The sequence below is a fragment of the Marmota marmota genome, unplaced genomic scaffold (assembly GCF_001458135.2).
Source record: "Marmota marmota marmota unplaced genomic scaffold, marMar, whole genome shotgun sequence".
NCBI lineage: Eukaryota > Metazoa > Chordata > Mammalia > Rodentia > Sciuridae > Marmota > Marmota marmota.
In genome coordinates this window covers 61,497,118-61,521,397 of record NW_025999968.1, presented here as the reverse complement: position 1 = coordinate 61,521,397, position 24,280 = coordinate 61,497,118, and the positions used below count along the sequence as shown (strand labels likewise).

General features: G+C 59.4%; 2 protein-coding genes across 3 annotated transcripts in view; one reads left to right on the top strand and one right to left on the bottom strand.

Annotated features, from left to right (window-relative positions):
- Cbs (cystathionine beta-synthase) overlaps nucleotides 1–15,413 on the top strand; it is a 28,015-nt gene extending 12,602 nt beyond the window's left edge. The window contains exons 3-17 of one of the 2 annotated variants that reach the window (XM_015478817.2): nucleotides 1,638–1,744; nucleotides 3,830–3,964; nucleotides 4,305–4,384; nucleotides 4,469–4,603; nucleotides 4,992–5,061; nucleotides 5,914–6,005; nucleotides 6,641–6,766; nucleotides 7,282–7,366; nucleotides 8,598–8,703; nucleotides 9,876–9,953; nucleotides 10,064–10,198; nucleotides 10,750–10,858; nucleotides 12,791–12,875; nucleotides 13,691–13,732; nucleotides 15,214–15,413. In XM_015478817.2, the coding sequence (XP_015334303.1) occupies nucleotides 1,638–1,744; nucleotides 3,830–3,964; nucleotides 4,305–4,384; nucleotides 4,469–4,603; nucleotides 4,992–5,061; nucleotides 5,914–6,005; nucleotides 6,641–6,766; nucleotides 7,282–7,366; nucleotides 8,598–8,703; nucleotides 9,876–9,953; nucleotides 10,064–10,198; nucleotides 10,750–10,858; nucleotides 12,791–12,875; nucleotides 13,691–13,732; nucleotides 15,214–15,317 (1,489 nt within the window). In that variant the 3' untranslated portion in view covers nucleotides 15,318–15,413. The remainder of the gene's footprint in view (nucleotides 1–1,637; nucleotides 1,745–3,829; nucleotides 3,965–4,304; nucleotides 4,385–4,468; nucleotides 4,604–4,991; nucleotides 5,062–5,913; nucleotides 6,006–6,640; nucleotides 6,767–7,281; nucleotides 7,367–8,597; nucleotides 8,704–9,875; nucleotides 9,954–10,063; nucleotides 10,199–10,749; nucleotides 10,859–12,790; nucleotides 12,876–13,690; nucleotides 13,733–15,213) is intronic. The other variant, XM_048803736.1, reaches the window with a different exon arrangement.
- A 2,568-nt stretch (nucleotides 15,414–17,981) lies between these two features.
- The window catches only part of Pknox1 (PBX/knotted 1 homeobox 1), a 50,221-nt gene continuing 43,922 nt past the window's right edge, over nucleotides 17,982–24,280 (bottom strand). The window contains exon 13 of the transcript XR_007347826.1: nucleotides 17,982–23,430. The gene's annotated coding sequence lies outside the window, so the exon portion shown is untranslated. The remainder of the gene's footprint in view (nucleotides 23,431–24,280) is intronic.

Sequence of the window (24,280 nt, the reverse complement as noted above, 5' to 3'; positions counted from 1 at the left end):
GTGGCTGGGCTGGGCTGGGCGGTGGGCGGGAGGGGGGGGAGAGCAGGTCCCTGGCTGCTGCTTGAGCACACTGGCCTCAGGGAAGTCTTGTCCCGAAATAGCCCTGTCCCCAGTCCCCACAGTCAGGAGGGAGTTGTGGTAGAGGCCCCCACTGGACCCGGGTCCGCTAGAGGGAGACACAGTCCCTGGGGTAATGGCAGGGAGACCCATGGGGCCAGAGACAGAGCAGGCAGGTGGGGTCAGGTGCCTGGGGCCAGTTGCAGAGGTTTCCAAGATGGTGTGGGCTTATGAAGAGGGCCTGTGGGAGCCTCAGGGGAGGGCAGACAGGTGGCCCTGTGACAGGTTGGGGTCTAAGCTAAGGTCTGGGATGCCCCGCAGCCTCCTGGCTGAAAGTACAAGCCCTTCAGATAAGGTGAATCAGGACCTCTCAGCCCCGTCACCTGCAGACTGTGGCCTGCTGAGTGAGCAAACTTGTCACCTGCCCTGGGGGCCGAGCCTGATCCTGCCCAGCCCAACACCCCCTCCTCCGCCCCGCAGGTGCTGCCCACTCCCCGTCCTGGGTTCCGGCCTGCAGGGCAGGCAGCTGTGCCCGACCACTGGGGTGCTGCGCTCCTTGCCCTCTTACGCTGACGGGAGCTGGCCCCCTCAGGCCCTCTGCGGAGTCTTCTCAGGAGGTTTTGGCTGGTGGTGGGACACACCCCTCCCTGGGGTGGAGGGAGCCACAGGAAGGTCATTTGGGAACCTGCCTGGGCCACACTTTGTGCACACAGAGCTGCTGGACAGCCGCTGGCCTCACAGCCTCCCTGTCCCTGTCACCATCTTGTCAGGTAGAACTGTTGGCATTGTCCTGGGCCCAGAGCAGGTAGAAGCCTGGCATTTCTTGTGGTCCTGCGGTCCTCCTAGCTGGCCAGAGGTCTGAGGAGTAGAGCTACCCTAGCAGTCAGACCCTGGGATGGGGGATTGGAATTCCCAGCAGAGGTGTCCTAGAAACAGGGACTCCGATTTGTTGTTTCAAAGTCAAGGTTGTTTCTAACCTATTTTCCCTCCTGTGATATGGGGTGAGCCTGGTGCCCGCTGGGCAGGTGCTCTTCCTCTGAACTACACCTCAGCCCTTTTGATTTTGAGGGACAGGGTTTCTCTAAATTGCTGAGGCTGGCTTCAAACTTGCTATCCTCCTGCCTCAGCCTCCCAGGTCACTGGGATTATAGTCATGTGCCACCACACCTGGCTGTTAACTTTTTTTTACTGGAAAATTATTTTAAAACTCACAAGAAGTTGCAAAAATAATAAAGGTTCTTTGCGCCTGTCACCAGATTACCACTGATAAGGTCTTAGGTGACCAAAGGACATGTTCAGATCAGGACACAAATGTGGTACATTCTAGTGCCCTTGGCTAATCCACGGGCATTACCGTGTTTGGGCTTGGCAGGTGTTAGGAGGGTGTGTGTGTGTGTGTGTGTGTGTGTGTGTTGCGATGTCATTTTTCCCCGCCTGTGGCTTGGTGGGCCGTCCAGACCCTTCCCCACAGCCAGCCCCGAGGTCCTTGGTTCGTTTTGTAAGAGGGCAGCTGGACTGTCCGTACCGTCGGTGTCTGGTCTTGTTCGTCTGAGTAATGGTGGACTCTCTCTTTGTTTTAGGACAAATTCTCCAAAAATCTTGCCAGATATTCTGAGGAAAATTGGGAACACCCCGATGGTCAGGATCAACAAGATCGGGAAGAGCGCTGGCCTCAAATGCGAGCTCTGTGAGTGCCGCCCCGCGCTCCCTGACCCCGCCCCGCGCTCCCCGACCCTGGGACGGACCCCAGATGAAGCCCTGGGCCGCAGGCTGTGGGGCAGGCAGCCTGCTGATGGCTCGGGTGGAGGTCATATCCGTAAAGTTCGAGAAGGAAGTGCTGTAGGGGTTCGTCAGGGTGAGCAGGGGGGCCACCCGGAGCTGCTGGCAGCGGGGAGCTGACCTTGAGTGAGGAGCGAGGTGAAGACCCCAAGGCAGAGCGGAGCAGATTGTGCCCAGGGCTTCCCTGGGGCCACTTCAGGGGAAGTGGGCAAGTCCTAGGTAGGGGTGTGGCCATCAGTGGACAGGAGGGGTCCATCTCTGTGTCCAGCTGGCTCGTGAGTGTTAGAACAGAGAGATGGCCAGACACACGTCACAGGTCATTTCAGCCTTTATTCAGGAATGGGACCCCACGGGAATGGTCCCACTTCCCTGGTGGAAAATGAGCCGCTAAACACGTCGCTTTGTGCACTCGGAAAGTGGGGCCGCGAGCAGGGGGCCGGTGGCCAGTGCCTGGGAGCAGTTGCCTTGGAAGAGATCAGGGTTTCCTAGAGAGTGTCACTTGTGGGTTGGAGGGGACACTGTCTCCCCCCGTGGCTGGCATCTGGGAAGGACTTACCTTGGGTGGGAAGAAAGTCGTCGCTGTATGGCTCTTCCTATTTCTTTCTCCCAGGCCTCACTGTTTGGGGTTTTTCATTTTCTGTGTCGGTAGTGGGGACCGAGCTCAGCCAATCCCTGACGAGGCAGAAGGGGCCTGGGAGGGTCAGCAGCCGCAGTGAACACTGGACCTTACCTCAGCCTTTGCTGGGTAAAGGAGCTGCTCCCAGAGCAGAAGGGGCAGGGGCACCCTCCCGGGGGAGAGGCCTGCACACCTGAGCCCCAGGGAGCGGGGTCTGGGGTCGGAACCAGTAGTAGGGCAGCCGGAAGGGCCAGGAGCCTGGGGACAGGCTGGGGACCAGGTGTCTAGCTTGTGACTCCAAGGTCCCTGCTGCATGGAGAGGAGATGTCCCTGCCACGGGGTGTCCTGAGACAGCTGGAGGCACTGGGAGTGGAGGGCCTGGGGGCCTGCCTCCTGCCCGCCCCCTAGGGGTGGGGTTCCCCAGAGATGCGGACCTGCTCCCTGAGCACTGCCAGGCACCTAGACTGCTCCAGAACAGCCCCCTTCAGGAGACCAGGGCTGTGTCCCTTTGTCAGGCGGTACAGAGGTGGCTAGGGCACCAGCCAAGCTGCTCAGACCACGTCTGCACTTGGTACTGGCCTCCGAGGTGGGCCAGCCTGGCCCGGCAGCTGGATTCCCAAGCAGGGCCGTCCCCAGCTGTGAGAGGCGTCCTCCAGTGACTCTCTGGGATGCAGGCCTCTCGGCCACACGTCACCCCACCCCCACCCCAAACCACAGCGCCTCCACCTGGTTCTGGGGTGAAGTGTTTGGTTGTGGTTTTCAGAAACACGGATGAGTCAGGCGGGTGGCTGTGGGTGTTGCAGGTCAGTCCAGGTTCCTTCAAACCGTATTGGTGCAGACTAATACCCACCCCCTTGGAAAACTAAATACTTTGAGAGCTGGGGAGAGAGGCCTTCCCTAAAAGAAGAAGAGCCCAGGCTAGGCCCCTGGCCTCAGAGCGCAGTTGGGAGGGGCTTTGGGCAGGGGAGTGACCCCAGCCGTGGCTGGAGGACAATCAAGGTGATGGCCAGCAGGGCCTGCCAGTTCAGCTGGCCTCAGGTGTGGGACTCACAGCCAGCCCTGCTGCAGTCCTACATGCTGCAGTGGGACTGCCTGCCTCAGAGGGACACATTGTGGCCTGTCCGCCTGGTGGGGGCTCCTTGGTGTCTTTTCCTCGCTCTCGCAGAGTCGCCCTGTGCCCTGTAGGGGTGTGTGCGTGGCCTGCAGTGGGAAAGCCCTGATCCGCCAGCACCCAGGTGCAGGGGCGTGGAGGGGCGACTTCCAGAGTGGATAAGCCCAAACCTGGGGCCACGCTGGGGTGCGTCTGGTAACCGGAGGGTAAGCAGGAGTCCATCGGGGTCGGGGTCTTCTCCCTCCTGAACCATCTCTGGCTCCCAGTGGCCAAGTGTGAGTTCTTCAACGCGGGCGGGAGTGTGAAGGACCGCATCAGCCTGCGCATGATTGAGGACGCCGAGCGCGATGGGACCCTGAAACCCGGGGACACGATCATTGAGCCGACATCTGGGAACACAGGTTGGTGCAGGGAGCAGCAGGAGGGTGGCCGGTGCTGGCCACCCTTCCCACTCAGCATCTCTTGGGTGAACACAGCTGGGCTCTGCACTGGCTGCTGCAGCTGCACTCCCATCCTGACCCCGGGCTCTTCCTCGTGAGCAGAGGTGCCTGTGGTTCTGCCTCTGCGTTCCCTTGGCCCCACGTGGGGGTGGCAGGTGCCGAGGTGGGTTTTGGACATCCTCAGTACTCTGCCCAGGGCCTTCCTGGCAGGGCAGCTGGACTTGGAGCCAGTCCCTGGTGTCCTGACAGGGAGGGGCAGGGCCAGCCCCGGGGCCCCTCACACCCTCCATGCTGCCCTCAGGGATCGGGCTGGCGCTGGCTGCGGCCGTGAAGGGCTATCGCTGCATCATCGTGATGCCCGAGAAGATGAGCATGGAGAAGGTGGGTGCTGGGTGCTGGGTGCGGGGCGCGGCAGGCCCCGGCTCAGGCCTGACGGTAGGACGAGGTGTGGCTCTCCACCTGCAGGTGGATGTCCTGCGGGCCCTGGGGGCGGAGATCGTGAGGACGCCCACCAACGCCAGGTTCGACTCCCCCGAGTCCCATGTGGGCGTGGCGTGGCGGCTGAAGAATGAGATCCCCAATTCCCACATCCTGGACCAGGTGAGATGCTGCAGCCCGGGCGTCCGGGGTTGGTCCTGCGCCCATCCAAGAGATCCCCGGGGCTCTGCGGGCTTCGGGCAGTGTGGTGGGCGCTGGGCCTGCCGTGCTCCTGCCCGTGGAGCCACAGGCCTGCGGCCCTGCGTGCTGCCAACTGCGGCTCAGCGAGGCCCCGGAGCGCTCTGCGGGCGGCAGACTCGATTCCTCCTGGACGTGTGTCTGGCTGAACAGGAGCTGTGTGTTCTGGGAGGCCGGCGGTTGCCTGCGCCACCGGCCCCTCTGCCCCGGGCCTTGGGCTCCTCCCTGGCCCTCCACTGAGCTGGGGGCCAGCCGGCTGTGGCTGGTGTGGCGGAGGCCTTCACGCTCCTGGCCCTTGGCTCTCTCTGCACAGTACCGCAATGCCAGCAACCCCCTGGCCCACTACGACGCTACCGCGGAGGAGATCCTGCAGCAGTGTGATGGTGTGTGCTCCCCGTGGGTCTCGGTTTCCTTTGTCCCTGGTTGTCTGGAGTGTACAGATCACGTGTCCTCTTCCTGGCCAACTCCTGTTCACCCTGCAGAACCCCTCTGAAATGTTCCTCTCTAAAATGGCCTCCAGGGCAGCGGGACGAGCTGCAGCGGGCAGTGAACTCAGCCTTGTTCCCTCACCTCCAGGCTGGGTGCTGAGGGCCACAATTAGCTTATTGTCCGTACAGGCATGTGGCTCCTGGAACCGTGTCCACTCACGAGTGCCAAGTCCTGGGGGTCAGGGAGATGCTGTGCCAGCAGATCCCTGTGGGAAAGAGCTGGGAGGCGGGAGCCTCGGCTGCCTGTTGGCACTGGCCCAGGTGACAGGCTGGCCCAAGCCTTTGCTTGCCCCATTTTATGAGCCAGCCTCCTCTCACTTGGCAACAGAGGCCTGGCTGGCGGGGGCTTGCGGCCGGCGCCTGGGCCTGCCTGTGCTCAGACTCGCCCGGAGGGTCTGGGGTGGCCCAGGCGTGCCAGCGCCCAGCCTGAGCAGTCTGCCCCGTTTCCTTTTAAAATTCAGTGGACTATTCCCATCACCAACAAGGGACACGGTCCTGCCACCTGCACCCAGTGGGCATCAGCTCCAGACTCATCCATGGGGGGCTTTGAGGGCCGAGGGTCTCTGAGCAGAGCCAGGGCAAAACCCATCATCCCTGTCTTCTTGCTCGGACCTGTGAAGGCCGTGAGCTCCGTTTGCACTTGAGGCTGGACTTTCCTTGGGGCACTTGATCACTGGGCTGCGTGCTCTGGGTATTGCAAGGAGTGGGGGCTGGCCACACTGGCCTGAGACCTTCTCCCTCCACCAGGGAAGCTGGACATGCTGGTGGCTACTGTGGGCACGGGGGGCACGATCACAGGCATCGCCAGGAAGCTGAAGGAGAAGTGTCCTGGGTGCAGAGTGAGTAGCGCCAGGGGCGGGTTGGCACTGCTGGGCCTATGGCCTGGTCCACTGGCCTTTCTCACCGGGCCCCGAGCTGTTCCTGGGCATGGGCCGCAGAGCACTGCCATCTGCACCCCGGGGGATGTTTGTCAAGTGTGCTTCAGGGGTGGGGTCTCCTCCTGCCATGACCCGGGGTCTGCTGTGCTACGTGGAGATGAGGGTCAGCCTGGGGGTGGAGTTGAGTCAGGCCCTGGATTTGGGGTTCAGGGCTGGTCTGAGGATGGCTTGCAGCAATACCTGGCTGGCTACTCTTTCTGGATGGTATTGCCCACCAACCTGGAAGAGGTCAATGTCCAGAGCTTCCCTGTGTCCCTTAAGGCTCTGGCTGCCCCAGTACTGGGGGGGTCCTTTCCAGAGGAACCGTGGGAGGTCACCTCTGAGGGTCCTACTCAGGACACTGCTTCAGATGGGTTGTCACAGCTCCTACTCTGGGCCTGGTTCTGGACATTCTTCCTGCCTCTGAGCCCCAGACAGCATGTGTGCCCTGTGGATGGGTCTTTAAGAGTCACGTGTTAGCAGTGGGGGTGGCTCCTCCAGTAAGTCCAGATGAGGTTTGGTCCCCAGCTTGAACACTAAAACCACCCACTCTGCAGATCATCGGGGTGGACCCGGAAGGGTCCATCCTTGCGGAGCCCGAAGAGCTGAACCAGACAGACCAGACCTTCTACGAGGTGGAAGGGATTGGCTACGACTTCATCCCCACGGTGCTGGACAGGGCGGTAGGTTGGGCCAGAGCACTGCCCGGCCAGGCAGCTGCAGCCTGGTGCCTGGGCACCGGCTTTCCACTGAGTGGGACGGAAGAATAAGCACTAGCATAGGGAGTTTGAGGGCTTCTGGTATCGGGGTCAGTGACGGCAGGCTGGGGCAGGAGGGTCGCAGGTTCTAGGCCAGCCTCAGCAACTTAGTAAGACCTCGACTCAAAAAAATAAATGAAAGCAGGTGTCCTCAGGGTTAACTCCTGGGAAGGGGCACTACCAGATAAAAGTTCACGCCCTGGCACTGCCTCCACGGCTCACTGCGGCTGGGTGGTGAGGGCACAGGCCAAGTAAGATGCCAGGCCCTGCAGCAGCCCCCGGTCCTGGCGGAGGCTGTAGTTGAGAAGCGTGTTGGAACAGGAAGGGCAGAGAGCGCCAGGTTTGCAGGCGGGAGTGCTGGGTTCTTTGGGGGCCACAGCCACCCAGAGAAGTCTTAGGTGGTCCCTGCCCCAGCTGACGTCCATGGCGTCTGGCCACAGGTGGTGGACAAGTGGTTCAAGAGCCACGACGAGGAGTCCTTCGCCTTTGCGCGCATGCTGATTGCACAGGAAGGACTGCTGTGTGGTGAGTGGCGTAGCCCCTGGGGTGGTGGGGCAGGCGCAGTGGGGGCCATGCCCTCTGCCAGCTCCTAGGCTCTCTGGGGCAGTGTGCCCACAGCGGTGCACTGCTTGGGGGCCATCTGCCCTGGCCTCCCTCTGCAGCAGTTGCTTGCTCTTGCTGTAGCTCATGCTCACCTGCGCAGGTGAGGGTGGGCGGGGCAGGGCTCTTGGCAGAGCTCTCGGGGTACTCAGTCAAGACCAGCCCTGTCTATGGTTGGGCTCCTCGTCAGCAGGGTCCAGAGCCAGGACAGGGTGCCCCCAGAGCCCTGGAGAGGCTGGCCTGGGTCTCCCTCCACCTTTGTGGCCCCAAAGAAAATGGATGGAGATTCTTGACAGCTCCCTTCTCTGTGGCCCAGAGGCCTGTCCAGGACTAGGCTCACGAGCCTCACCTGAGCCCTCGGCCGCCTGCTCAGGGTGGACAGAGCAGCACTGGGGACCACACCATGCAGGACAGCAGGGCCAGTTTGGTGAAACCTCAGGGTTTACCACTTGAAGCACCATGTGTGGGAACTGCCCTCCGTGCAGCCAGTCCCTGCCACCCAGTCCCACCTTGAAGACTGGGACCCAGCCCCTGCTGATGACAAGAACCTGCCAAGCGCTGCAGGAAAGGCGACTTGCTCCCTGGCCTTGGGCCCTGGGAGCAGGCAGCAGGCCCTCTGCCTCCCTGGAGAGGAGGGTCTCCCTGCAGGCCACGCTCTTGTGGCCACTTAGAGCCAAGTCCAGATGTGCCCCAGCTGGAGGTGCAGCTGCAGCCCCTGGATTCAGGCTCCTAGGGTCTGGCACAGTTGGCAGGACCTGGTGTCACCCACCTCCTCGTGGGGTGACCGCGAGCAGCCGCTGAGACGGCAGGCTATCCCTGGCACTCAAACGGGACCAGGGGTGCTTGCGTGGGACCCAGAGCCCACCTTGGGCATCCCCTGTCACCAGCCTTGCCCTGGCCGATCAGAAAGTCTCACCTCCTCCTGGGCCTTCTTACTCGCTCTCAGCGGGAATGTCAAGCATGTGTGGGTCCTTGCAGGCCCTGCTCCTCTGCCCACAGCTCTGGCCAGAGTAGGTCAGGTGTGCTACAGGCACTCACGGGCAGGGAGCACACACACGGTGCCAGCGTCCCACAGGGCCTCTGAGGGTACCTGGGCATGCGTGTGGGTGTGCATGTACCCAGGCGTGTAGATGGCCAGCTGCGTCGTCCTTGGCAGGTGGCAGCTCCGGCAGCGCCATGGCTGTGGCTGTGAAGGCGGCCCAGGATCTGCAGGAGGGTCAGCGCTGTGTGGTCATCCTGGCCGACTCCGTGCGGAACTACATGTGAGCCCTGCTCCCTTGTCCTCCAGCCCTGCCCCTGTCCTCGACACCGCCTGGCTGCTGTCCCCGCCCTGCGCTGCCTCACCAGGGAACCGACAGCAGGAATCTGGAGGTGGCGGGGCCCCAGGAGCTCTGGGGCCCCGTCTCTGCCCCTATCATGGCTCAAGGCCTCAGCTCCATGGGCCAGTGTGTGGCACCAGTGTCCTTCAGGGAGAGCCTGCTGCCCCTGCCATCCAGGCGCCTGCTGACCTGAACCTGAGAGAGCCTGGGCAGGACCAGTCCTGGCGGGGTTCCTTAGAACTTGCTGTGGCTTGCCATGGCCTTCGACTTGCAGGACAGACCTGGCCCCCCTGAGTGGCCATTCAGCTTCCGGCTCCTTTCGATGGGGCAGTGCCTCACCCCAGGGGGAAGCTGCCCTGCAGCAGGCCTTGTGACCAGTGGAGCAGCTGGGACAGGCCATCATCCCCCATTCCCTCTCTTATACACGGGGCTTCCTCCCGGCCTGAGCCTCTGCATGACCCTGCTGCCCTTGCTGGGCAGGCATAGTGGGTGGGCACTCCCAGGTGGGTTCCCAGACGTGGGATGATTCATACCTGGGTGCCCACTGCCAGGTTGCCCTAAGCAGGGCTCCGGCCTGCCCCGGCAGCGCGTCTCCCTGAGCACTTGGGTGGGCTGCTGTGCCTACGTGTGAGCTGGCGAGCAGCCTGGTCTGTGAGAGTGGTAACGGTGTGGGCGTGGGGCAGGAAGTGTGAGGGGTCAGTGTGCGTGTGTGGTGGTACTTGGCTGCCTCTTAGGAGGTGGCAGCAGCTGTGTGGCTTCCTCTGCTGTCCTTTGACTGAGCAGGGTGGATTTCCTCTGTTGGCAGACCTGGAGGCCAAGGAGGAGGCTACCCAGGGGCCCCTGAGGGGCTGTGAGCACAGAGGCCCCAGAAAACAGCCTCACCCAAGGCTCTGAGCCCATCAGCCCAAGCATGGTGCCCTGGCTGACCAGATGCCCCTTCCTCCTGCAGTTCCTGGCCCAGGTCCTCCTGAACCCTGGACCTTCTGCCAGGCTCTCACTGTCCCCTGGACTAGTAAGGTCCAGGAACCACGTCCCTGAGTGCACAGGGTGTGCACCTGGCGTGTGCAGAGGCTGTGGTGGGGGCCTTGGCCTTGGTGACACCACAATCCCTGCAGGTCCAAGTTCCTGAGTGACAAGTGGATGCTGCAGAAGGGCTTTTTGAAGGAGGAGGACCTCTTGGTGAAGAGGCCGTGGTAAGGACGCCTGAGCAGGGACACAGCGCCTGGGCAGGGTGCATGGTCCCCGTAGCCCCTGCGGTGAGGCCTGCTGTGAAGCACCGGTCCCCAGCCTTCCCTTTCCCTAGGTGGTGGCACCTGCGAGTTCAGGAGCTGAGCCTGTCGGCCCCGCTGACTGTGCTGCCCACCGTCACCTGTGAGCACACCATCACCATCCTCCGCGAGAAGGGCTTCGACCAGGCGCCTGTGGTTGAGGAGTCGGGGTCAGTCCCCGCTTCCCCCCACCCCCACCCCAGTGCAGAGCTCCGTCCTCTGGGCCCTACAAGCAGCCCCTGGCCCCTATGTGTGGTGTCACCAGACAAGGTAGCCGAGGCCCATGCTGCTAGGGTGTGGTCACTGTGCATAGTGTTCAGAACCTTGGCTACCCGCTGGTCAGCCCCTGGAGCGGCAGCAGGTGCGATGGGGGGTTCTTCCGGCCGGGGCCTCCGAGCTCCTGCCTCATTGCTCACGTACACACTTTTGCCCTGGGCCTCTGCCCAGGAGGCAGGAGGCAGGTGGCAGGTGGCAGGCACCTTGGGGTGTGTCTCACAGGAGAGGTCCATGGCAGCTATGCCCAGGTGACCAGCTGTCCCACGTCTAGCATTTAAAGTCCTGGGAGTCTCCACACCTGTGAGAACAGAAATAGTCCAGGACTTGAGTTCACCATGTCCTGGGGGATCTCTGTGTTCCTGCCAGGTGGAGGCCAGAGACCCCCAGTGTAGCTGTGGGCAAGTCTGACCCCTGCCTTCCCCCATCCATTCTCTATCCCCTGCAGGGCCATCCTGGGGATGGTGACTCTTGGGAACATGCTGTCGTCCCTGCTTGCTGGGAAGGTGCAGCCGTCAGACCAAGTCCGCAAAGTCCTCTACAAGCAGTTCAAACCGGTTGGTATGCCCTGAGTAGAGCAGCCCCTGCCCACGGGACCCTCCGCCTCTCTCCAGGGCACCTGCAGAGGGCGGGTATTTATTCCAGCCTTGGTTTGTCCTCAGAGCAGGGCACAAGTGCTTCCTGGGGAAGGGGACCAGGTCCCTGGCTGTAACCCCACTCAGGTGCCACCTGTACCCCATCAAAGCCCAGGGTTCAAGTGCAGAGCCAAGAAGGGCAGCTCTGGCCAGGGTCGCTTCCCCTCAGGTGCTGTGTGGTGGGGCCTGGGGTCAGCAGCAGCCTGGGGACCACCAAGGCAGTCCCAAGGGCCTCCGCAGGTGGTCTTTCTCTCAACCCTTCATCTTTGTTGTGTCTGCTTCCGTGGGAGAACACCTAGTGTACCTGGTCCCCTCGTAAGAACCCAGCTCTTCAGGGACAGGCCAGAGCAGGCCCTGTGCTGGCCAGGTCGTGGCTGCCAGGACAGCGCCTGGCGTTGCTTCTGCTGGCTCTGGGCAGAGCCTGGCTCTCCACACAGACCCTATGAGCTGGAACAGGGAGTGTTGGCTGTGCAGGCTGCTGAGCTGAGGGGCTCCGCCCAGAGCAGGCCGCAGACCTGACCTCTCCTCTCCCGCATCTCGCATACCCACGGACACTGCCAGATCGGCCCTCCCCCTTCCCGTCACCTGTCACGGCCTCTTTTGTGGTCCTCACAGGGCCCTTGGGCCTCTAACCCCCACAAAGCCAGCCTACCTGGAGTTAAGACCGAAATCCCTGCCCCTCCCTGTGCCGAGTCCTGGCCTGTCCCACTGTCCCCTGGCATGGTGAGGCCTCCCAGCCTGGCTCTCCTGCTGTCCACATGGCCTCCTGGGCCTCCCTGACCACGGGCCCCTCTGCAGAGGGCGGGTGTTGTCCCAGCCTTGGTCTGTCTTGTTCTTTTAACACTGTGGACCCGGGGCACTCAACCCCGAGCCACATTCACAGCCCCTCTGGGGTATTTTACTTGGAGACAAGGTCTCACTCAGTTGTTCACGGCCTCACTAACTTGCGGAGGCTGGCTTTGACCTCCTGATCAGCCTTCCCCATTGCCGACTAGTTCTGGAAGTTTCCTTCCTTCACACCTCTTCTGTTCCTAAGTGAGGTGTGGTTGCACACAGTGGGTGCTGAGCATGTAGTTCCATGATCTGACGTAGAATGCCCCCGGGAAACCCTCACCCGCCCACGTCCATCAGCCCCAGCGCGTCTTCCTGCCCCGCTCGCCTCCCCTCCGGCAAGACGAACCTGCCTGTGGCTGTTCATGGAAGCCACGCGCTGACCTCCGACTCCTTCCTCATGGGGAGTGTGTCCATTGCTCTTTGGCCTCCTGTGCATGTTCTCGTCTGTGCCAGGCGTGGGAGCTCTCTCCAGCCTGCAGGGGGGCCACTTCTGCTGCTAGCCCTCCGCCCGGGCTGGCTTGCATCTCTGTTTGGGCTGCTGCCCATTTTCCCACTGCAGGTGGGGTCAGGTGGCTGCGCCCAGTGTGTTGTGGGACTGGGAAAAGATGAGAATTCCCCACCAGGCCCTGGGAAGGGTGTGAGGGCTGTAGGGTGGGCCCTTCTGAGGGCAGGGGGCTTCCTGGCCCCACAGATGCCTCCAAGGTGTGAGCTTGCCTCCAGTGGGAGTCATCACAGTGTCACAGACCCCAGTGTGTATGGCCCTAGGAATCCCAGAACCAATCCCTCCCTCCTCAGCCCCGCAACCGCTGATCTGGGCTCACAAAGCTGGCTGCCATGCTGACCCCCTCCCAACAGCATCTGCTGGCCCCCTTACCCTGATTGACAGCTCATCTGAGTGTGTTTCTTGAGTGCTGCGCCACCTCCCCCAACCCCACGTCCTTTCCGTGGAGGGACTGTGGGTGGCTATGCTGCAGGCAGCAGCCTTCTGTCTCCAGTGAGTGCTCCACGGTTCCCTTCCAGATCCGCCTGACGGACACGCTGGGCACCCTCTCGCACGTCCTGGAGATTGACCACTTTGCCCTGGTGGTCCATGAGCAGATCCAGTGTAAGTGGATCCACACAGCGCTCTGTCCTCAGGGTGGGGTGCCGATTGGCCTGCGCCTCCACGTGCACAGTCCTGCTGTGTGCAGAAGACACCCCGTCCTTCACGGGTGACGGGGAGTGGGTGGTACTGACTTGTGTATTCCCCACCCCAGGCTCTCGGCCATGGGAGCCCGTGATCCCAGCCTTGTCTCCGGGGATGTGCAGGGTAGGCGGTGCTTGGCAAACCCCGCTGTCACCTGGGCAGGGGCTCCTCTGCTGCAGTGCAGGGGCTCAGGCTCAGTGGGCCCTTGGCCCTAGGTGGCAGGCAGTCACAGGGATGCTTGTTTTTTTGCTGTACTGGCCATTGAACCCAGGGCCTCATGCTAGGACCCTACCACTGAGCCACATCCCCAGCTCAAGTTTACCTTGTGAGTAGTGAGGATTACAGGGGTCTGCCACCACACCTAGCCTGTCTCTGGGACTGTAAGGGACAATCCCAGGAAAACCTGGAACAGTTGCAATCTTGGCTGCTGGCAATGTCCTGCGTCCCCAGGAGAGGCCACATTGACCTGACAGCCTCCTGCCCTTGGGCGCTGGCCCTGAGGGACTGTTTGTGGCCGTACCTTGGTGTCTGCTTCCAGCCAGCTCTGGGGCACTGTGGTCCCTGCTCACACAGCTGCTTCCTGGGCATCGGAAGGCCAGCAGGGTCCTCCTCGCCTTCTAAGAGCCCAGGATTTAAGTGCCTGGGAAGCAGAGGGCCCTGGGGCCCAGCCAAGGCTGGTCAGTGAGGGCCTGGGGTGACCACAATCTAACCCTCTCCCGTCCTTGGCTCTGCAGCACGGGACCAGGCCTGGTCAGGAGTGGTGGGGGGGCCTGCAGGTATGTACGTCCATCCCACCCCTCGAAAAAATAGCCCTCCACTCAGAACCAGAGCCTCCTGAGGCAACAGGCATCCAGGGTCCCACCCTGAGCTTGGGTGGGGGTTCTCCTCTGATCCCACGTTTACTTACATCTGAATACCTCAGAAAACAGTGGGTGCCAACGTCAGAGTCCACAAAGTGTTTTTATTTTTTCCTATGGTGCTGGGGATGGAACCCAGGGCCTTGGGCATGGGAGCCAGTGTTCCGCACTGAGCGCACCCCAGCCCCACAGAGAAGGCTTTGTTGGAACTTGTCCTGCTTGTCCCCATTCTGGGCTCCATCATGTGACATTGGAAGAGTTGAATGGCTGTGACAGACTGCATGATCTGCAGACCTCAAATACTGACCACTGGTCCTCCGTGGAGCCGGGTTTTAGGGGGTCCATAGGGCGAAGGCAGCACAGGTCACCGGTTCTGTTCTGGATTCTATTTTTCTGAGGCTCCTACTGGGGCACCAAGGTCCCTGCCCACTGTGGGCCTCTCTAGTCCCGAGGGTCTCTGCTCATGAAAACAGAAGAGGCAGCACTGCCGCAGGCAGGAAGCAGGGTCTGGGTAGTCGTCCCTTCTGCCCTGCCTGCCCTCTGTGTGCCTGGAGGGGACTCTTGCCAATGAATGAGGGGACTCCAGAGAACAGGGCTGATAGGGTATGTATCTGTAGGAAGAGAGGAGTCGTGAGGAACTGGCCTGTGATCTTGGAGGTTTCGATCCCCAGAGCAGCCTGGAGCCCAGGAGAGGTGATGTGTCAGTTAAGTCCAAAATCAGGAAACCCCTTCCTCTGGGAGATGGGGCCTTGCTGGTCCAGACCCTCCACTTACTGGACAAGGCCCACCACACCGGCTAGGGCATCTGCCCTCCAGGGTTCTTAACTCAGATGCTGAGCTCATCCAAAACACTCACAGACACATCCCAGTACTATCTGGGCAGACCTCGAGATTCCGGAGGACCCAGCCAAGCCGATGATGAACACCAAACACTGGGAGCACCCTCTGCCTGCTGGCTATGTGGTGTGGGGCTGGGCTGGCACTGATTTGAAGACTGAGCCCCAGAGAAAGGACTGCTTCTGCTGACAGAATCAGGCAGAGGCTGAGCAGGTGTCGCTCGGGGCACCAATGGCCTGAGCCTCCTGCTAGGGTGCCTTGGCGTAGAGAGGGCCAAGGCTTGTCCTGAGGTGGTGAGACAGTGCTGCCCCCCAGACCGTCCGTTCTGGGGGCCTGGATTAGGTCAGCCTGCAGTCTGGCTCTGCCCACATGCTCTGGTTGGAGGGAGACAATGTGGCCCTGGGCTGTTTGGGTTGCCCAGTGCTCCCCAGGCACAGGAGGCTGGGGAGGGGCTAGCACAGCCTCCTTGCTGGCCTGCCTGCAGCAGCCCTGGGGTGACGTGCTGCCTCAGATCCGCTTTGTGCCAGGTGCCTCCTGACCAGGGGCCCTGTCTTCTTCCCCAGACCACAGCAATGGCGAGTCCAGCGAGCGGCAGATGGTGTTTGGGGTTGTCACGGCCATTGACCTGTTGAACTTCGTGGCAGCTCGCGAGGAGGATGGGAAATGATCCTGCGAGTCCGCACCTTGCTCCCACCCTCCCTCTGCTTTTCCAGATGCTAAGCAGATCCCCCTGGTCTGGACAATTCATAAAAGTGGAACTGCAGTCTGGCCTCCTGTCTTCTGGTGTGTCTCGAGTCCCCAGCAGTGTGCATGGGTCTCCACACGGTGTGGACGCTTGTTTCCGCCTGTGACACAGGTGCGCGTGTCCCAGCATCACCCACACTTTTCTGGGGTGCATGCCCAGGAGAAGAGCTGTGGGGTCGTGGGGCAGCCTTGCCTTAACCTGGAGGAGCCGCCCTGCTCCTTGTCCCCCAGGGCGCAGGGTCCGCGCCAGTAGTCTTCACTTGTCACTGCCGAGTTGAGTCGCAGCCATGCTATCCGTCCCCAGCCCCTCACTGGTTTGGGTCTGCATTTGATGACTGCTGGCGTTGGACGTCTGTCCAGTATTTGCTGGTCAGCCGGCAGCTCTGGGAAGCCCTTACCCATCAGGCAAGCGCTCTAGCACCTCGGTTTTCTTTTTTGTTGAGTTGTAGATTCTTTACACACTCTGAATACTGAAACAGTTCCTGAAGTTCTTTGAGGCACGATTTTTAATTTTGGCAAAGCCAAGGTGTTTCTTCCTGTTGCTTACTTTTGGTGTTACACTGTGACATCTAAGATGTCACTCTTAGAAAAAACAGGTGTGAATTTTCACCAAGAGTTTTATGGCTTTAGCTCCCTGATCCATCTACTTTTGTAGATGAGAGAATGAGGGAGTTATCATTCTTCTGAAGATGATCCATTTATCTCAGGACATTATTATATTTTTTTGGTACTGGGGATTAAACCCAGGGGCACTTAACCGCTGAGCCACATCCTTTTTTATATTTTATTTAGACTTGCTAAGGGCCTTGCTAAGTTGGCGAGGCTGGCTTTGAACTCACGATCCTCCTGTCTCAGCTTCCCAAGCTTGTAGGATTGGCTTAAGCTACTACACTGGAGCGGTCAGAGTAGAAGTGGAATCCTACACGTGGGGGAGACGAATCTGCACTTCCATGGAAGGGTGTGCCCCCTTCGCATCTGTGCCTCAAACAAGCAGCATAAGCAAGTGTTTGGAAATATGGGCAGACTCCCCAAGATCCAGCTGGAAGGACTGAGCTGCCTTTGGGAGGAAGAGTTGGGGGCAGAGGGTGGTGTTGTGACCATCTTTAAAAATAGTTTGCATCAGTGATGGAGCGCTGGCCCAGCATGTACGAGGCACTGGGTTCAGTTCTTAGCACTGCATGTAAGTAAGTAAAGGCCCATTGACAGCTAAGAAAGTAGTAGTTTACACAAACCCAGTAAAACAGTCTATGGAGAATGGGGTAGAAATGACTTGGTGACACTTTTTTGAAAGCTCAGGGATTGATATTAGGTTCCCGTGAGCCACTGGCCAAATGGAGGAAACGGGACAGGGGCTGGACAGGACCCTGTGGTGGCAGCACTCTGACCTGGGAGCGCACAGTCCTGCACCTCCAGCAGCCTGGCTGTCATGCTGGTATCTGACATCCTTAACAGTTTTGTGGTCCAGCCTTGGCACCGTGGAGATCACTGTCCCCGTGATGGTGTAGTCACCGGGCAACCCAGAGTCACTCTCCATGCCCTCCGAGCCTGGGCTCCACCTCAGGTTTTGCACACGAAGGCTGGGAGGACAAGCCTTCCTGGGGCCCTGGAGCATCTTGGGGACGGGCTGCCCCTCTGCCCGTGCAGGCTGCAGACCTGGGAAGCGCCACCTCTGAGGCCACAGCCTGTGGCAGCGCACAGTGGGGCTCTCCACAGGCCCCCTGGCTAGGCAGACCATGGTGCAGGTCCTGGGGTCACCACGTGCCTCTACTGTGTTCCTGGGCTTCTCTCCCACCTCCTGTCTCATCTGTTTCACGAGAGCAAGACCCAGGAAGCGCTGCCATTTCCTGATGACTTGGTTCCCACTCCCTGGCACCAGCCATGCCCCTGCTGTCCCTCAGTCTCAACAGAGGCCTGCAGGCAGGGCAGGCCCCACTGGTCCTGGTGTCCACCTGCTGTGGGGGTTGCAGAGGTCCCTGCCCAGTTCCTGGCCTCCTGAAGGCTAGAGGCTCTTCAGATCTCAGAAAAAAGCAGGCCTCACCCCAAACCAGGGCCTGCTGAGAGGGGAGAAGGGTATACAACCCCTGAGAAGTGCAGTTTCGTTGGTGCTATTTGACACTTCGACTGAGGGTGGGGCATTCAATTAGAACAGTGGGGGTTGCAGATAATGGCCCTACGGGCCTCATGTCCCATTCCTGCGGTTACCTTGGAAAGGTCTTTGCCTGTGTGAGACAGGACCCTGGCTGGGGAGGCTCTCCACTTGCCCCAGCAGGCTGCGGGGTCTCTGCATGCGAGTTGGCTAGGGCTGCTGCAGCAGCAGCGCACACAAACCGAGGGGCTCGGCCAACAGGAATCCCAAGAAGTCCACCATCGGGTGTGAGCAGGGCAGGCTCCTGTGGCTGCCAGGAGACCCTGTCCCGGCTGCAGGTGGCTTGCCGACCGCCTCCGGCATTCCTCCACCTTGGCTTTGGTCTTACCTGGGGACCTCCCTCTGCTCCCACCATGTACCAGTTACTCCTCTGGGTGAGGATGCTCACTGTCAGGACCCACTCTTGACGGCCTGTTAACACAAGTCACCCAAGACCCTGTCTCCGAGTCAGTCACATTCTGAGGTCCTCGGGGCTAGTAATCCAACGTACAAATTGAGGGGCACAATTCAGCCAGTAGCAACCCCCAGGCCCACCCCAGCATCTGAGTTCCTTCAGCAGTGCCACCCCCAGCATTGGGGCATAGCCCAGAGAAGCTGCAACTCCGGACCCAGTCTGCTCTGGATTTGAATCCTGCCTTGGCCACAGTCGGGGGTTCTTAGGCAAGCTGCCCCAGTTCCCATGTCCACAGGGACAGCAGGAGCGCCCTGTGACAGTTCCTCAGTTGGCAGTGCCATGCCGTCTGTTTCTGCCTGCTTGCCCCTCCTCATGGGTTCGAGCGTCTCAGGCTCCACGCACCACATGGACAGTCATCCTGCGACTGGACTAGAGTTTACCTCTGCAGGGAGCATTCCTATTTGAGGTAGATTGTCTAAAAAGCTACTGGGTGTGAGATTTCACAGTATCTATTTCTGACAATTTAATATGTTTAGGAAGCCAGAAAATCTCCAACCAACCATTATGAACTAAGTTCTTTAGAAATTGTGCTTTGAGATGTGATAATTGGTAAGAGCAGCAATTTCCTTCTGTGTGAAGCTGTTGCCCCCAACACTGCTCCTCTGAACAAAGGGACCCCTAGGCAGTAAAGAGCGGTGCAGTGGGCCGTCTAGCCAACTCCTTCTGCCAGTTGGGTGAAACATCCTTGGCTCCTATTTGCAGGACCTCTCAGAGCCTTCAGTGTGCAAGAGCATCGTGGCCTGGACACTGTTTGGTTCCTCTGCAAGTGACAGAAGGCCCCGAGGGCAAGGACTTCCTTTGTTAGAGAAGTGCATTTCTCTGGTCACAGTCCAGAGGCCTGCAGGACAAGGCCGACAGGCAGCTCCACCACAGCAGAAACCTGACACCTCTCTACCTGGCCATCTCTCCCTCCAACAGCGATCCTACCAGTGATGGGGGGGTGGGGGCGTTGAGACCAGCTGCAGGGCCTCCACCACACAGGACGGGATCAAGGACAGGAGCCCCCTTCTCTGTGGACACTTCCTGAAGTCACAGGTGTCACTCAGGATCCCACTGGCTGACCCAGATGCCAGCCCCCCGGGGTCTCTGCCATGAGTCTGAAGGAGAGCCCCCGGCTTGGTGCAGCTTGCCACGGCTGCCCTCCTGCAGGTGGCCCCAGGGGCAGCTCTGGGTCAGGGACCTGCGGGGCCAGCAGAGCTCAGGTCTGGCTTCCTGCGCTTCCCGGACCCACTTCCAGACTTGGCACAGGTGCCGCCAGCACTTCCACCTGAACTCAGGACATGCCCTCGGCTGCAAGAAGCTGGGAGCCAGCCTAACTCAGGAGCTGGTTCCAAGCTCTGCTGGCAGCCTGCCCACCAGCCCCGGACGTCCTTCCTGATGCAACCCCAAGCGAGGGAGGTGGCTGAGGACTAATACCCCCAGGGAAGGCCAGGGGTCTCCTCAGGTCCAGCCTGGGGTGACCACACAGCAGGCAGATGTTGCCCTCCCTCTGAGCTGGGGTGGTGGGTAGGCCCTGGTCCCGGTAGGGAGGACTGTCCCTAGGTTGGGAGTGCCTCACCTCTTGGTTCACGTCCTGGGGGGAGAGTCACCCCGACCTCAGTCTGGGTGGCACTCATTCCCCTCTCCCCAAAGACCCTGGCCACCAAGACGACATGGACAACGTCTCTGTAGGAAGGGACCACACGTAGAGGTGGCACTATTGTGTCCACTGCTGATGGCAGAGCTGGCTTTCACCCCTCCTGGTGACCCCACCACAGGTTAGGTGTCCCCTGACCATCCAGTCTGCCCCAGGGCCTCCCCAAGGGTCCATTATTGCAAAGTGGGCCACAGATGGAGTGTGGACACGCTTCCTCCACATAGTCTGGACAACCATTTTGAGTCCCTTCCCCCATTCTCTGTCACAGTCCAATGCAGCCGGGATTCCAGAAGGTTCTCAGTCTTCTAGGAGCCATGTCTGCTGGAGGGGAACCGGCAGCTGGGGAAACGCTGGAAAGACTCCTGCTCCACAGCTCTCCCAGGCTGCCGACTGCCGCCGCGGCTTGAGGCACCTTTGCAAAGCTTCACTGCTTGGGAGGCTTCCTGACACCTGTCCTCAAGGACACGCGAGTCCAAAGCGAGCTGCTGCTTATCCACCACATGCATGAGGACCAGGAGGAGGAAGGAGACCCCCCAGCAGTGAGAGCACCCACACCATGCATGCCCTGGGAGGCATCCCCCAGTGCTGTCCTCAGCCTGGCAAAGGAACGTGGGCACAACCTTGGGGAAGGAAGTCTGGCCATACAAAGGGCCTAAAGCACTCCTCCCTCACTCGAGTCATTGAGGCCACGTTGGGGACAGGCCTGGTACTCTGATGAACAGACCCACAAAGGCGGGTGGAGCAAAACAGGAAGTGGAGTGGCCTGCTGGCAGGCAAGGCAAAGGGGCATCAGGAAAAAGACGCTGGGCAGGACCACCGTGGGGTCACTCAGCCCTGGGGAGGAAGGGGATCCTGACATGGAGGACCTCGAGGGTCACAGAGTGAAATGAGCCAGACAGAGGCTGCCAGGTCCCTGGAGTAGCCAAGGCATGGAGACGAGAAGCAGAAGGTGGGAGCCAGGGCTGGGGAGGGGCTGGAGGGCCAGGGCTTAGGGACAGAGCTTCGGCTGGGGAGCTGAGAACGGTCTGGAGTTGGCTGGAGGTGACAGCCACACAACAGTGTGAATGACTTAATGCTGAACAGTGCACTTAGAAGATGGCTGAGTGCTGCCGGCTGCAGTGGCACATGCCAGTAATCCCAGCCACTTAGGAAGCTGAGGCGGTAGGACGGCAAGTTTGAGGCCAGCCTCAGCAACTTAGTAAGACCCCATCTCAAAAAACAAAACAAAATAACAAAGGACTGGAGATGTAGCTCAGTGGTTAAAAAGAACAAACACCCCTGGGTTAGATCCCAATAAGATAAAAGGGGGATGTGTGCTGGGGGTGGAGCAGCCGTTTTCCTCAGGCAGGTGAGGGTGAGCTCACCAAGACAACGTCCTTGGGGCAGAGACCAGACAGAAGCAGGAGCTGCCCAGTGCTAGCTGTGTTCCAGGCTGAAGGCACAGCTGTGCAAAGGCCCTAGGCCGGAGTACGGCAGGAGGGCAGGTGGAAGGAGTCCCAGGGGCCAAGTGAAGAGTACAGAGTGGAGCAGGAACATCAGATCCCAGGGAGGAGGATCTCCGCCTGCAGGGTCTGCTTGCCCTGGTCAGCTGGGAACACTGAAGTGAAGGGAAATCGAGAAAGTTCCCACAGGGCGATCCATGTGCCCATCCAGGTGTGGACTCTGATGGGCATGGAGGAATGGAATCGCGCAGTCCACAACCTGTCCACCCACTCACAGCAGCTGATTCCCGATTGGGGAGGGTGGTCACTGCCTGTGTCCTCCCCAAACCTCTGCAACTACTTACGTTGCACCACCTGGTTGTAAAACTCTATAATTGACCTTTGGCACCACCCTGAAAAAGAAAATGAAAATTAGAGCTGGGTGGTAGGTCTAGCTACTCAGGAGACTGAGGCAAGAAGATCACTTGTACCCCAGAGTTTGAGACCAATCTGGGCAACACGGTGTGTCGTGTCCCACGACTAAACACTCAGGGCACTCTAGGTGAACTGGGCTGGCACAAAATAATCGCGCAGAGACAGAGAAATACCTTTTTCTTTGGGTCCTGTGACAACGGCTGCTCTGACCTTAGGGGTCCGTGGAAAGAGAGAGGTGCACGTGCTGAACCCTTTTACTGGGAAAGAAGTCATTCAAATGAGAAAAGAAGTAGGGTTACAAAGGAACAGAGAAGTATAGCTCAGCCCCCCCCCCCCCGCAGTGATGCCTACACCTGAAGACATGCCTTGCTGTGTCGTCCGAGTGGGGACAATGCCCCAAGTCACTACGAAATGTAGTAACTGGTCAGAGCCTTGTGTTTAGGGCTGGAAGGCAGGGTCTTTCAGCGTGGCTCCCCACAATGGTGATATTCCATCTAAAAATAGATATATAGGGCTGGGCCTGGAGCTCAGTGGTAGAGCATTTAACTCTCATGCATGAGAACCTGGGCTCAATGAATGAATGAATAAAATGAAATGAAAATTTCTTACTGACACCACTTTTTAGAAGCACCCCCTTTGCTATCTTGCATGAAAAGACTGGGGCTGATGAACTATGAGGGAATAAGTCCAATGTTTCAAGTCAGAAATCACCTTGCTGTTGTTTTCAACCAAGCAGAAAAGCTACACAGGTGTATATTCAAAAGTATAAAACTTCTGTCACTTATTTAAATTCTCAATTTGTGGGAGATTAAAGCATTCTATGGATTTCTGCTACAAGCCTCCTGATGCCTATTGAATACAACATAAAACCAATGTTAACAGAGACTTTACTTAAATCTGGGCCTGAATAAACCACTCTCTTCCTGTATCCCTGTTAAGTAATAACTAGATGGTTTAGAAAACGTAACAATTGTTCATGGGAAGGAAGCCTCAGGACCAATCTCTAGTTAAATTTCACTTTATCCACTGTAAGTATCCTTGTGGCTGGTGACGATCCCTTCCAGGGGCAGGTGCTCATTCAGTTAGGTGCGCCCCTGCAGGAGCACGCTGCTAGCTTGGGACCCAGCCTGGATACCTCCCAACGAGACGCCAGCCCAGTGGGGTTTGGACCAGTTGGCAGGCTCTTGATCAAGAGGGAAGGGACACCCATCTCCTGAGCTTCGAGGGTCCTTCAGAATGGGGTCACCAAGTCTTGAAATCCCGAGAAGAAAGGCACACTGGCAGCAACTCTGTGACAGTGCCCAAGAGCAGGGACCAGGACAGTGGGGGTGCTGGGAGTGGAGGAGTCAGGCCTGTACCTGGCTCTGGAAGGGCTTACGGGAGGCAGGGTGGGGCTGCACACAGCCAGCTCTGGTGGAGGTTTGGTCTCAAATGGGATCAAAACTGGAGGCTCTATCTGAACTGCTGGACCCCCAGGCTCCCTGGGAGGTAGCCAAACAGGGCCCTGCAGTGCACAAGCCCATCTGGCATCCCAGGACCTGGCCAGCTCCTACAGAGACCAATACTGCAGGAGGGTGGACAGTGGGTGGAGGGCTGGGTGCTGGCAATTTCCTCAAGATTATTTTAAGTTCTTTAATTTTTTAATTTTAGAATTAAGTAAAAATCCCTGCAATATGTAAAGAGAAATACATGTCAGTTTTGCTTTGTTTTGTTGCAGTACTAGAGATGGAACCCAAGGATACTTTACCCCGGAGCTGCGTCCCCAGCCCACCATTTTATTTCAAGACAAGACGGGGCTAAGTTGCTAAGGCTGGCCTTAAGCTGCGGTCCTCCTGCTTCGGCAGCTGGCGTTGAGGCGTGTGCCACCGCACTGGGCTCAGGTCAGCGTCTTCCGCTTTAGTGGGTAGGATGGAGCACTGCTCTACTGAACCCGTAGTTCCTGACCTGAAGGAATAAAAGAGGGACGGCGTGCAGCTGCAGCAGGAAAGGGAGCAACACACTGCCCACCTCCACGCTGGGGAGGACGGGAGGCCAGCTGGAATCCAGAGGGCCAATGCTGCAGGACCAGAAACTCAGAGGCCCACAGACACCAAGGACAGCCTGCGAGGCACCGGGCACTGCCTGCCTTGGTCTGAGGGCTGTGGATCACGCAGGATCCCACAGTCCTGTGGGACCCCACCCCATTACCCAGGCCTCACTCCCTAGCTGGGGACTATCCAGTTCAGATGTCAGGGAGGCCCTGCCTCTCCTCTGAGCCTGGGAATGGTCCTGGGGTTGACAGGAGCCAGGGAAGGGTGATGTCAAACAAGGCAGGGCTTTGCAGGGCCACCGTCGAGCACTGTGTCTGCTTTCTCCAGACCGACTCCTCTACGTTCAGAATGAGCAGTTATGGCACGAGCCAAGCTAAGGTCCGCATCTGTGCTGTTTGTTTAAAAAAGAAATGAGAGGCCCGCCAAGCGCAGGTCTAGTGAAGTTGGTGGTGCCAGAACACGACAGCCTGCTCGGACACCACGACCTTGAAGACGCGTCAGCGCAGTCCGGCAGGGCACACAGGCCACACAAACGGGCCCTTCTTGAAATCAGGCCCCTGGAGACCTGGGGCCTGGGGAACTCTGGTCTGTAATTGGCTCCCAAGGTCGTTGATGAGAGCACCAGTCTGCTGGGGTCTTTTGAGAGTTAGTCCTCTCAGGACTCCACCTGGCCTCTGTGATTCAGCAGTAATCAGGCTTTTTCTTCCAGAACTGAAGGGCACATCCATCTCTGAACGGCTTACCCCCACCCCCACCCCCACCCC